The following is a 13,986-nucleotide window of genomic DNA, read 5'->3' on the forward strand; positions in this document are numbered from 1 at the left end:
GTCGTTCACGATTACATACAGACAGACAGACAGACAGACAGACAGACAGACAGACAGACAGACAGACAGACTGGAAAAGAGAACACGTGTATGTATGTGAATGTTGTTTTGTATATTGAACACGCCAGAGTCTTAATGTGTTGATGTGTCATTGCAGTGGCTCCTCCCCCTGTCCCGTGTGATGAGGATGTGTTAATGTGTTGATGTGTCATTGCAGTGGCTCCTCCCCCTGCCCCGTGTGATGAGGATGTGTTGTTAGGCTTGTTCAAGATGGGATAGGCGGACGCAGATCTGCGCAGGTTTTACTACTGCCTCGCCAAGCGCGTTGCATGACGGTTAGAATGTTGTCCGATTTGCTCTGAAAATCTGACGAGGCGAGGCGCGGAACTCCCGCGGGAGCGAGCCGCGCGCAGCCTTCAGAGCGAGGCTCCACAGTACCTCTCAGCCGGCTGCTCCCGGCTGGGAAGCGACTTGCTACGGTCGCGCAAAGCGCCTATTGGCTCAGAAAAGTTGTCAGTCACCAGCCATGTGACAGCCAGGGAGTTATGAGACGTTTGATTGATTGAAAACTTTATTATGTTATGCGTTATCATCATATCATCATGATAAACTTCAAGCTGTCAGACACACACACACACACACACACACACACATACACACATGCACACATGCGTCGTCTGTTTTGCCTCAATACTGTATATATAATTCTGTTTTGCCTCAATATACACAGTATACATATATATATATTGATGCAAAACAGAATTATTCAGCAGTGTGTTGTGTGTGCGTGCGGCCAGGAGCGCGCAACAAGATGGTATACATTATGGTATATGAATAGTATATTCCACTATAGCAGTATATGGTGTGTGCTGTACATTTGAATCTGATCTAATTTTGCAAACGGCCATCGCATTATAATGAGCTGGACAGGTGTGTAATGTGTGTGTGGTGACGTGAAAGCGTATCTGCCATGCCGAGACTAGGCGAGAGGCTCTCGTGAAATCGGCAGTGTCCGCCCTTTTAACTCCTCCCCCGGCTTCACTCGGCTACTCTCGTCTACTAGTCGAGGCAAACCGAAATCCATCTTGAACAAGCCTAATGTGTTGATGTGTCATTGCAGTGGCTCCTCCCCCTGCCCCGTGTGATGAGGATGTGTTAATGTGTTGATGTGTCATTGCAGTGGCTCCTCCCCCTGCGCCGTGTGATGAGGATGTGTTAATGTGTTGATGTGTCATTGCAGTGGCTCCTCCCCCTGCCCCGTGTGATGAGGATGTGTTAATGTGTTGATGTGTCATTGCAGTGGCTCCTCCCCCTGCGCCGTGTGATGAGGATGTGTTTGATGGTCCTGATGTGAAAACACACCTCCCCTCTCACATCACCGTGACTAAAGATGTTATGGAGCGCTGCATCCACCTGCTGTCTGACCCCAGCCTGAGGCTCAGACTCCAGGTACTGTGTGTGTGTGTGTGTGTGTGTGTGTGTGTGTGTGTGAGTGTGGGGGGGGGGGTGTGTATGTCGACCAATTTTAATTAAATACACACCATAAAATCAGGACATGTTGGACATCCTGGTTTTATTGACAAGCTGTGTGTGCGTATGATCTTGTATGTGTTTCATATGAAAGTGTGTGTGATTTTAATTGTACATTTAGGAGTTATATACGCCTAAATGAATGTGTGTATCAGCACTTTCCACAGGTTCTTTTTTTTTGTGGCGGGAAAACTGCTACGTTTTGTCTCCGACCCGTCCTGCATTCTGGGGCATGCATAGAATATCCATCCAGTCAAATCTGTGATTTTAAAACAATCCCAATTCCCAACCCCCATCCTATAAAATGCATTCAGTGATTTTAAAATAATCCCTCTTCCCAGCCCCATCATATAAAATACAATCAGTGATTTTTAAAACGATCTCAGTTCCCAGCCCCATCATAAAAATGTATCACCATTGGTCCTCAACTATGAAATTAAGACAAACATCAAGGTCATTACATCATTGCAGTTGTGTGTGCATTTCTCAGCACATTTCTCCAGTTATTTTGAAACATCTTTGGTAACTTGTAGAAGATGCCATCGTCATATGATGTTTTCAAATCAATGAGTAATCGTGATTTCAATATCGATCAAAATAATTGTGATTATTATTTTTGCCATAATCAAGCAGCCCTAGTGTAGGGCTGTGTGATATGGACACAATCTCCTATAACGATATGGATAATTTAATATCTCGATAATGATATATATCACAATATGGTACCTTTTCTGTACATTTGATGAAATAATTGTCTTTACAAAATAACCACATGCCTCATGACTGCTTTTTGATCCTGTGTGAACTAATACAAAATGAAAGACACTTTCTTTTTTTTTTCTTTTTTTTGAAGTGTTTGTTATTCAAGCCCACATGTAGAGAACGTAAAGCTGAATGATGTAAAATACTGCTGTAAAGCAGGGTCTGAATGATGGAAAATACTACTGTAAAGCAGGGTTTGAATGATGTAAAATACTGCTGTAAAGCAGGGTCTGAATGGTGTAAAATACTGCTCTAAAGCAGGGTCTGAATGATGTAAAATACTGCTGTAAAGCAGGGTCTGAATGGTGTAAAATACTGCTGTAAAGCAGGGTCTGAATGGTGTAAAATACTGCTGTAAAGCAGGGTCTGAATGGTGTAAAATACTGCTGTAAAGCAGGGTCTGAATGGTGTAAAATACTGCTGTAAAGCAGGGTCTGAATGGTGTAAAATACTGCTGTAAAGCAGGGTCTGAATGGTGTAAAATACTGCTGTAAAGCAGGGTCTGAATGATGTAAAATACTGCTGTAAGCAGGGTCTGAATGATGTAAAATACTGCTGTAAAGCAGGGTCTGAATGATGTAAAATGTGTGAGAGAGAGAGAGAGAGAGAGAGAGAGAGAGAGAGAGAGAGAGAGAGAGGAGAGAGAGAGAGAGAGAGAGAGAGAGAGAGAGAGAGAGAGAGAGAGAGAGAGAGAGAGAGAGAGAGAAGAGAGAGAGAGAGAGAGAGAGAGAGAGAGAGAGAGAGAGAGAGAGAGAGAGAGAGAGAGAGAGGAGAGAGAGAGAGAGAAGAGAGAGAGAGAGAGAGAGAGAGAGAGAGAGAGAGAGAGAGAGAGAGAGAGAGAGAGAAGTTCAATCTATGAGAGAACGCTTTGTACATCTTGACACTGTGTCCTTGTTCCAACAGGTGTTGGATGTGCTGGAGTTGTGTGTGTCTCCTGTCTGAGAGGGAGGATGAACTGCTGCCTATGGTTCATCGCTGCTGGCCTGCTCTCCTCCACAGACTGACCGCTGACGACCCACTAGCCGTCCTCAGAGCCTTCAGGGTGGGGAAATAAATAACCTCTGTTTCTGCACACAGTCTACACAGGGTTCCTGCGGGATTCTAGAAAGTCTTACATTTAATAATCAGGCATTTAGGCCTTAAGAAGTCTACAAAAAGTTCTTAAATTGATTGAATTAGGAGTTTACTTCTATGTTAATAAAATTAAAATAAAAACTTTTAAAGTAAAAGCTAGTCTGTAAAGGTGAGTTTTCAGGTTATCTTTTAAATTGGATGCTAAGTTTGCAGTTAAATTGAGTGAGAGGCTAATTCCAGAATAATAAAAGGCACGCTCACCTTTCGTCTTCAGCCTGGACTCTGGAACAACAACACATCTGATCTCAGGATCTGACTGTCCGGTCCGGTCAATAAGGGGTGAGAAGTTCAAATATAAAGGCAGGTGCTAAACCATTTAAAGCTTAAAAAAGAATTACAATTTTTTTTTAATTAACTCTAAAAGCAACTGGGAGCCAGTGCTGGGAACAGGGGTAATAGTTCTCTCCTGTTTGTCCTCGTTAACAGCTGCAGCTGTGTTTTGCACCATTTGAAGTCAACACATAGTTTTGCGCCCCACACAGCTATACAGCGAGTTGCAGTAGTCTATGCATGACTACACAAATGCATGTAAAACTTTCTCTCTATCTTCAAAAGACTTTTTTCAGAATTTGATCTTTTTTGATCCACCTTTTCTCCTTATTTTTTCTATTTTTCTCCCATCCCAATTTCGTGTTTCCAATCCTCCCCTGTCTTGAACGTTGCTCGCATATGCCTCCCACTGGTCGGCTGTAGGGAGGATAGAAGCCTTGCATCACGTGTCCCCTCCGGTACACGAGGAGGCAGCCTGTCACATCTTTTCACCTGCCAGCGCGGACTCTCATTGGCGAGGTGTAACGTGTGGGAGGCTCACACTACCCTTGCCATTTCCTGTCTCTGCTGTGTAGGCATCCCCCAACCGACCTGTAGGAGTCGCTGTCCACAACGTCCAGATTACCACCCATCGACTTCCACCCGCTAACTCTGCCAATGAGTTAGTATGACGGCCGGACCAAGCCGGAGGCAATGCTGACACCCGGATTCGATTTAGGGCAAGTTAGTCTAGATTGGATTGAATGAGATCAGAGGCCTATGAGCCTTTGATAGCTTCCCCCCCCCAACAATTTGTATGGAATTACTTTTCATAGTAATTTTCCATCATACTATTTGTACCAGTATGGCCGTGAAATAGGTATTACATTCTATTCAAAGTGGTCTTTACAAGGTCTTAAGGAGTCTTAAATGTAACATGTTGAAACCTGCAGGAACCCTGCTTCACAAATAGTTATGGAAGAAGGACACAGAAACATGTTGCTTCATTGCTGATCAACGCCACAAAACAACATTGAACATACATCTCCTTTTAGAAGAAGCTTAGGTGAACGTATGACTGTGTCAGAACTATGGACTGTGTGGATATACAAAAATATAATGGATTTCAGGATTCACTACATTAAAATGTTGTCATTATCCTTCAATGATATATATATTTTAGAACTGATAATAGTTAGGTTCTCTGTTGGTTCTTAGCCTCTGTTTGTTTTCATTTAGGGTGCCTGATTTTCCAACATTCATGTACTAACAAGATTTACAAAATATAATGTTTTGCTCATACTGACCACAATTCCTGCATTAGCTGTGACTCACCAACAATCTTTATCGCCCGCTGGCTCCTGATGTTGGTAAAGAAGAAACCATCTCTATATTGACCAAAGAGGTTAAAGCTAGAGTCAGTGAGCACTTCATATCTACAACAGTACAGCCAAAGCGCTCCGAGTGCTACCGTGCCATTAGAGGCAAATTCAGAAAACTCCCCCTCGTTTCTACCCAGAAGACAACATTATAAGATAAGAAATTCCTTTATTGATCCCCTTGGGGAAATTCGGTATCATAGCAGGAGGGGGGGGGGGGGATACAGGTAGTAGAAGACATACAGGTACAGGTCACAGAATTATAGTACAGTGGAGAAGTAAAAATTAAAATAGAATAAAAAGGTAGTGTAAACGATATACAATATAATTAACTCTGGACATGCGCATATGGGCAACAAGGTGCGAGATGAGGGTATATGCCCTCTGTTATTTTGCCCTACAATAAATATAGTTACAATATATAATCTAATAATCTAAATCGAATCTAATATATAAAAAAAGAAAAAAACGGAATGCTAAATATATGCAATATATAATCCAATAGTCTAAATCGAATCTAATATATAATCTAAAAATGGTAAACACTAAATATATGCTCTGAGGAAGTATACAGTATTCACATACGGTGCGGTATGCTTCTTCTTCATTTGAGATTCAGTGGTGGTTGGAACACTGAATTTTCCACATTGCTGCCACTTAGTGGAAAGAGTGATGGCGGGGATCAGTCGACTTCACCGTACACATGTTGTAGAAGACGATGGTCTGATTCAAACGGTGTCGGGCCAGGTGCGGAACAGGATACATTTCAAAAGTGCACACAGTCTAGTCCTAGTTCTCCATGATATTGACCTGCATGTCCCCCCCCAGGTGCTGTGCACGCTGGGTGAGACCTGTGGTGACTTCCTGAGGAAGAGGGTGTCCAAGGAAGTTCTTCCCAGGCTGACGTCCTCTCTAACCAGACAGGCACCTGTCAGCGGCAGGGCTGGGCCCGTCTACACTCACACCCTGGCCTACAAACTACAGCTGGCTGTGCTGCAGGGGCTGGGCTCGCTGTGTCTCAGGCTGGACTTGGGTAGGTGGGAGAACACACACGCACAAACATCCATGGGAGTGGGCTGTCCTTGACTAACGAAATTCTTACGCTAGGGGACACACCGGGCGCCGAAGTGCACGGAAGCGCAGCTGTTAACTCTTTCTGCGCCGTACCCGAGTATAGTCGGGTTATCTCGCCAACCGTTGAGCGCCGAGAACTTGAGTATACTCTGGTTTTGATCCTTTGATATTTTCCTTTGATCCCCCGCTCTATACGGTCAGCCGGAGCCCTCTAGGTGTCTCTGATTCATCTGCCCACGTTGGAATTTCAATGACGATCGAATCTCACCAGGTGGCAGTATCGCCTACCTTTTGAACTCTTGATAGTTTCGTTTAGACGGTGTCTGTCCTGATCCCTTTCTGTCCTGACTCGCTCTGAGGGGGAGGAGCTCTTGCAGAGCAATCGCTAGGAGATCTTCTCGCCTCAAAACCTATAGTTTCCCGTATACACGAGTAATTACCTATAAATGAGTAATCGCGATCGCTGATGGGATCATTGGAATCATTCTTTTTGGAGTACCTTCTGGCTAAGGTTAAGGTATATTCTATGTATATTTTACCGAACCTGAAACATATTTCTGCAACGATCACACTGTTGTATTTTACCGGACCTAAACCAAGCTTTTTGTAACTATCGCATTTTCGGGGTAAGACTACCCCCCCCCCCCCCCCCCCCCCCTTGATGATTTTGGGAGTATTTGGGGTAACAGGTAGTGATGGCGAGATGAAGCTTCATGAAGCATTGAGGCTTTCCATCCAATAGTGCCACACATGTGTTGAAGCTTCATGGTGGTTCATTTGCTCTACTGTGCCATCAAGTGGACAATAAATGTAGAACAGGCTGCGTGATTATAATGATACCATGGCTTTGGTGTCAAGCTTTGATGTGATGATGATGCCAATAAACAAATAATATTGTGTCTGTTTTTCTAACAGAATGATGGCAGGGACAGAGGAGAAAGTGCTTGTGTTACTACAACATTCTATTATTTAATATAGTGTGTTTTTCTAACAGAATGGTGGCAGTGCTTGCTTCATTAATTTTTATTCAGAAAAAGCAACTCAAAATCGACATGCCATCCTGCATTTGGATCATACAGATGTGATCAGATTAGGCACAGCAAGTTAGACATTACAGCAAGTTTATATGTAACGGAGATGATATGGTCACCTTTTTCGCGTTGTGTTTAACTTTCTTCGATGCCCCGAGGGAGTTTAGAACCCGGGTCTGCCGCGACACGGGCGACAGGCGACGGCACAGACCGCTACACCAAGGTGAATTCACACTTAATGACGTGTAAAGTGTGTCTTTTTAAGTGGAGTGAGTTTAACTCGCAGTACCGCTACTCGCCAGTCACTTCACAACGCTTGAAGTCCATCGTGACTGACAGTGCCTCGCGCTACCATCTGTTATATATATGTTGGGATTATTAGGATACACATTTATTTGTCTTTCCCAGTATTCCACGGGATTCTCCAACGCAAAGAAACTCGTAATGAATTCCTATGTCGACACATTGTGTTGCGCACCAACCCCGAAGCCATTTCCTGAATCAGTGACCCGGACCGAGGCTTCGGACGTCATCACATACGTCACCTGATACACGCCTCGATACACGCTCCACTTAAATATGCCTGGATTACTCGACACAAGCATCGATGCCTCGCTTCAAACGTCACATCACTAGTAACAGGCGATCAACCAGAACGATTTGGGCTTATTGCATATAACGCGTCAGATCTCGCAATCTATGGAAAAAGACTGGATTATTTTGGAAATTGGCGATGTTTAGCGTGTAATAAACTACAAGCTACAGTGTGTAGAAATGAACTAATTAGTCAGTAATGGACTATGAACAATGCCTGTCAAATGAGCCATACTATTGTCTCCATAGCTATAATACAGAACACACGTTGGGTCTGTAAACATCGCTAAAATGGTCAATAGCGCTGTAGAGATGGGGAAAGTCGGTGACAGTCAAAGTGTTAAGCGATTGGACTGTTCATACTGGACACACTGTGGCAGAGAAATGGCTTCTGGTGTGAACAGCCAGGCTCCTGCTCTTCTGGTGTGAACAGCCAGGCTCCTGCTCTTCTGGTGTGAACAGCCAGGCTCCTGCTCTTCTGGTGTGAACAGCCAGGCTCCTGCTCTTCTGGTGTGAACAGCCAGGCTCCTGCTCTTCTGGTGTGAACAGCCAGGCTCCTGCTCTTCTGGTGTGAACAGCCAGGCTCCTGCTCTTCTGGTGTGAACAGCCAGGCTGCTGCTCTTCTGGTGTGAACAGCCAGGCTGCTGCTCTTCTGGTGTGAACAGCCAGGCTCCTGCTCTTCTGGTGTGAACAGCCAGGCTCCTGCTCTTCTGGTGTGAACAGCCAGGCTGCTGCTCTTCTGGTGTGAACAACCAGGCTCCTGTTCTTCTGGTGTGAACAGCCAGGATCCTGCTTTTTTGGTGTGAATAGCCAGGCTCCCGAGAATTACACTTCACGGCACTTTGGGGTCCTGTTTGTCCCTGGCGTTAGGGTGCATTCCACCGACCCCAGCCAAGCCTAGCAGCACGGCCACATTAAATACATTGTAATGAAATGTAGAGGAACGTATGCAGCCTTGAGGTATGCACAAGGTACTGCATACACATTCATTGAATGCAGCCGTGATGCTAGACTTGGCTGGAAGTGGTTGAACGGCACCATTAGTCAGACTAATTAATAGTCACAGATTTTGTCAGCGAATCCATTTGTTGGTTCAATCGACACATCTGTAAAGTTGTGTTTCCCACATGCAGCCATGCAGAAGGACCTCTTTGAACCTCATGCTTACCAGAGATCTTCCATCATCTTCAGAAAATATCTCATTCAGCATCATTGAAGAAAAAAGAAAGCATACAAATCCACTAATTGACTAACAAAGTCTTGGTCGACCAAACCGACTGATTAATTGACTAAAAGGGGGAAGCCCACAGACATACAGACACAAGCATCATGGTGCCAAATTAAAGTGGACACATATGTGTTCTTCCTGTGGCCCAGGACGGGGCTGCTGAATAGACAATAAATGGGGCTCTGACTTTGTGAGGCCATAAAATGTGAGCTCTTACACCCAAATTAGTTTTAAATTCGAGTTCAGACCTCATAGCATTACTAGGATATAAACCTCATTTGGGTGCGAGAATTCAACTTGACATTTTATGGCTCCACAAAGCCAGTGCCTCATTTATTGTCTACGGAGCAGCCCCAGATTTTTACATCCAGGCGACATTTCTGATGCAGAGGATATTTCTGAATACAGTCAGCATCCTGCAAGCATACTGTAAATGAAGAAAGTTTATCTTTCTTTGCCACTAGAGGTCAGGCTTGTATCACACTAGAAGCCACTTTCATATTCCCCCACAGACTGCATTGAGAGGTGTCTGTGCATCTCAATTCCCCCAACCCTGTGTCCTCGTGAAAACCAATGGCAGAAACCCACAGTTTCATGAGTATAATTCTATATACTCAACTATTTCAATACAGGAAATATGAATAGAATATACATGGTGGGGGGGGGGGGGCAAACGATGGGTTTCCTAGATTGCGTGAAAACATGTTGAGTGCAGTAGTGTAGTTGAGAGTCTCTTTTCTGTAGGTATGATGTCTCAGAGTATACCACCCTGTAGCTCAGTGGGTACAACATGGCACCAACACAGCCAGAGGTAGGGGTTCCATTCCCACCGGGCCCATCCATGATACAAATGTATACACTTGGTACAGTAAGATGCTTAGGATGAAAGCATCCACCAAATGGCATAATGTACCGGTAATGTAGAACAAAGGGGGAATATCTGCTCCTCATGATGTAATGTAGAACAAAGAGGGAATATCTGCTCTTCATGATGTAATGTAGAACAAAGAGGGAATATCTGCTCCTCATGATGTAATGTAGAACAAAGAGGGAATATCTGCTCCTCATGATGTAATGTAGAACAAAGAGGGAATATCTGCTCCTCATGATGTAATGTAGAACAAAGAGGGAATATTTACTCCTCATGATGTAATGTAGAACAAAGAGGGAATATTTACTCCTCATGATGTAATGTAGAACAAAGAGGGAATATCTGCTCTTCATACTGTAATGTAGCACAAAGAGGTAATATCTGCTCTTCATGATGTAATGTAGAACAAAGAGGTAATATCTGCTCTTCATGATGTAATGTAGAACAAAGAGGTAATATCTGCTCTTCATACTGTAATGTAGAACAAAGAGGTAATATCTGCTCTTCATGATGTAATGTAGAACAAAGAGGGAATATCTGCTCTTCATACTGTAATGTAGCACAAAGAGGTAATATCTGCTCCTCATGATGTAATGTAGAACAAAGAGGGAATATCTGCTCTTCATGATGTAATGTAGAACAAAGAGGGAATATCTGCTCCTCATGATGTAATGTAGAACAAAGAGGGAATATCTGCTCTTCATGATGTAATGTAGAACAAAGAGGGAATATCTGCTCTTCATGATGTAATGTAGAACAAAGAGGGAATATCTGCTCTTCATGATGTAATGTAGAACAAAGAGGGAATATCTGCTCCTCATGATGTAATGTAGAACAAAGAGGGAATATCTGCTCTTCATACTGTAATGTAGAACAAAGAGGGAATATCTGCTGCAAGTTTCGAGCTACACGCTCTTCATAAGACTTGGCGAAGAACATGTACAGTAGCTCAAACGATCACACTTGTGGTGTTGATGAACACACAGCATCTGGACTCTGCTTTGTCTTCCGTCGTTTGTATTCTGTCGGGCACATGTTGAGATTTGCGATGCGTGTATTTTCACACATGTCTTCAACACAACAAAAATAAAAGGTATGCTACAGGCCAAATGCAGTAGATTTACAGGTGTCCATGAAGGCAAAACACTTAATACACCCATGTCACGTTGGTCACAAAGGAGCAGATTGATCATATTATTACAGGGCTTTCCCTAAACAATGGTATATATAGGGAACCGGAAGCCACTGTGACATGACATGCATACGCTGACAGTGTTTCTTAGTAAAGATCACCGCAGACATAGGGAAACGTATTTCTCGTAGAGGAAGTTATGGTTGCACAAACTCCCCTGTCTTTGTTCAACGTTTAACTGAACATAACCTTCACTGAATAAGAATCACTTATTTTGTGGCGTACATCAAATGTTCCTAGTTGATCACTCTTTGTGGAACTCTGATTTTATAATCAATTACAAAAACTACATTTTTGAATAGTTTATTTATTTACTTTTGTGTTTATACATACCGGTATTTATTTAACTATCCTAGTAAGCATTTATTATCAGGTTAAGCACCCTCATGGCCATTTAAATGCTCTATAACGCTATTTACTTCATAAATGCTTAATAGGTTTGGGTTACTGCTAAGTGTATCCAGCGAGATGGAAGGTGTCATGTTTCCAGAGAACCTCTTATCAGGGATGCACTGATAACCACTTGTTCACTGGTGATGCCAATTCTGAGAGCTGAACGTCCAAGTATTGGCCGATACAAACTCAAAAAACCATTTGTTTGTACTCACTGAACAGAAATTATTCAGATACAGCACAAAAAAAACAGATAGCTTTTCTTCGACTTCTGACACGTTACGTTGTAACATTAATTTCACACGGTCTGAATGTTGTTTTTGTCAAATTATTTTCTACCCCACGAGAAAGAGATTGAGGCAAACACTGGTCTGCTTCATTGCTTTTATTTTATTTTAGTCATTTAAATGAACTCAACTTCTAATGCACCTATTGTATCAGAATCATGTTGATTCTTCAAGTACAATACATCTACAGGAATGTGTCTTGGTGTCACTGGTTCCCTAGAATCAATTAGACAGCAGCCTGTACATGAACAGTGTTCTCTACATAGTTTCAAGTTCAAGTTTCAAGTTTCTTTAATAGTTGTCATACAGAAGTACAGAATACTTTCATACAAAATGCTTCTTACTGTTACGCTCCAGAGACTGTGCTAGACAAGATAGTATCAAATAACATAGTATAGCATGTAATTTAGAAGTAGAAAATGAGGTCACAGTGTTCGGTATAGACATATGTACAATGTTCTGAGTTACCATATAATATACAATACTATGCAGTGTACTAATGTACAGTACTATCTAGTGCAAAGCAGAAATGGGATGAGGTACAATTTAGGTACAATTTACAGTAAGGTGTACGAGTTGTAGTGCAATCCTTCATCAATAAATATAAAGTGTGGGGAGTGGGTGCTACAGTGTGTTTGTTTAAAGTGGGTGTGTGCTATAAAGTGTGTGGAGTGGGTGCTACAGTGTGTTTGTTTAAAGTGAGTGTGTGCGTGTGGATGTGTGTGCTATGTGCGTTTGGTGGTTGTTGTTGTGTAGTGTTCATTCATTGTTCGTTTAGCAGCCTGATGGCCTGGGGATAGAAGCTTCTTCTGAGTCTTTCTGTGCTCGCCTTGAGACTCCGGTATCGCTTGCCTGACCGCAGCAGTTCAAAGAGGCAGTTGTTCGGGTGACTGGAGTCTTTAATGATTCTCTTCGCCTTGCCCTTGCAACGCTTGTTGTAAATGTTCTGGAGGGTGGGGAGCCCCCCTCCAATTGTGCGTTCGGCTGAACGTGTCACTCTTTGTAGTCTGCTTCGGTCTTGTGCAGTGCTATTCCCAAACCAGGAGGTGATGTTGCCGGTCAAGATGCTCTCTATTGTACATGAGTAGAAGTTCTTAAGGATCTTCTGACTGACTTGGAACTTCCTTAGGCGCCTGAGGAAGTAGAGGCGTTGTCGTGCCTTCTTCACAACACTGTCAATGTGTGTGGTCCATGTCAAATCCTCGGATATGTAGGCTCCGAGGTACTTAAAGCTGTTGACTCTCTCAACCGGTGCCCCGTCGATGCTGAACATACAGTAATATACATTCTCTACATACAGTACTATACATTCTCAACATACAATACTATACATGTACATTCTCTACATAAAGTACTATACATTCTCGACATAAACTACTATACATTTTCGACATAAAGTACTATACATTCTCGACATAAACTACTATACATTTTCGACATAAAGTACTATACATTCTCAACATACAATACTATACATGTACATTCTCTACATAAAGTACTATACATTCTCGACATACAGTACTATACATGTACATTCTCCTCTACATACAGTACTATACCCCCCTATAGGACTGTTGACCCCCCTCCCTTCAGGCAGGAGGCTGCGCAGCATCCGGGCAAGAACCACCAGGCTGAAGAAGAGCTTCTTCCCGGATGCTGTGAGACTACTGAACAGTTCATCGCAGCTCATCACTGCCATGCCTCTGCACACTGCACTGTAGCACTTTATGGCACCTATCTCTTTTAATCTTTTAATCAGTGAATCATATTAGTCTTATTGAATTAAATCAGTTTTTACTGAATTAGACTAGGTTTTTATTTAAATGGATTAGTTTGCTATTGAATCAATTCGGTGTGTTGTGTGTGTGTAGGGGCAGGTATATATAAGATTTTTTCTTCTTCCTGTTCCTTTCGGCCATGGTATTTTTGGTGAATTATATGAATATCTACTGTTGGACTGTGGTAATTCCATGTACGAATAAATAAATGATGATGATGATGAATTCAATGTTTTTATTGATGGTTTTTATTAACTCATTCAGCGCCGCGGGCCTAGAGCATCTTTGTTCCTACTGTGCCACCGCTCTAAGAGATAGGAATGCGTGGCGGTGTTTGCAGGGCTATATCTATATTCTATATTATAGCTATGGATACAATACTATGGCTCATTTGACTATGAGCCATAGTACTATCCATCGTTCAATATGTGAAAAAGAATACATTTGTTCATGTATACGTTTGCGTGTTCTACCGTGGTGAATA

At 42.7% G+C, this 13,986-nt stretch overlaps 1 protein-coding gene across 1 annotated transcript in view; it reads left to right on the forward strand.

The window, feature by feature from the left end:
- Positions 1-13,986, forward strand: part of tti1 (TELO2 interacting protein 1) — a 57,367-nt gene that overhangs the window by 29,528 nt on the left and 13,853 nt on the right. The window contains 4 exon segments of the mRNA XM_084333848.1: positions 1,301-1,449; positions 3,196-3,218; positions 3,220-3,334; positions 5,883-6,087. Of these exon segments, the coding sequence (XP_084189974.1) occupies positions 1,301-1,449; positions 3,196-3,218; positions 3,220-3,334; positions 5,883-6,087 (492 nt within the window).

The sequence above is a fragment of the Notolepis coatsorum genome, assembly GCF_963971535.1.
Source record: "Notolepis coatsorum genome assembly, chromosome: 17".
Classification (NCBI taxonomy): domain Eukaryota; kingdom Metazoa; phylum Chordata; class Actinopteri; order Aulopiformes; family Paralepididae; genus Notolepis; species Notolepis coatsorum.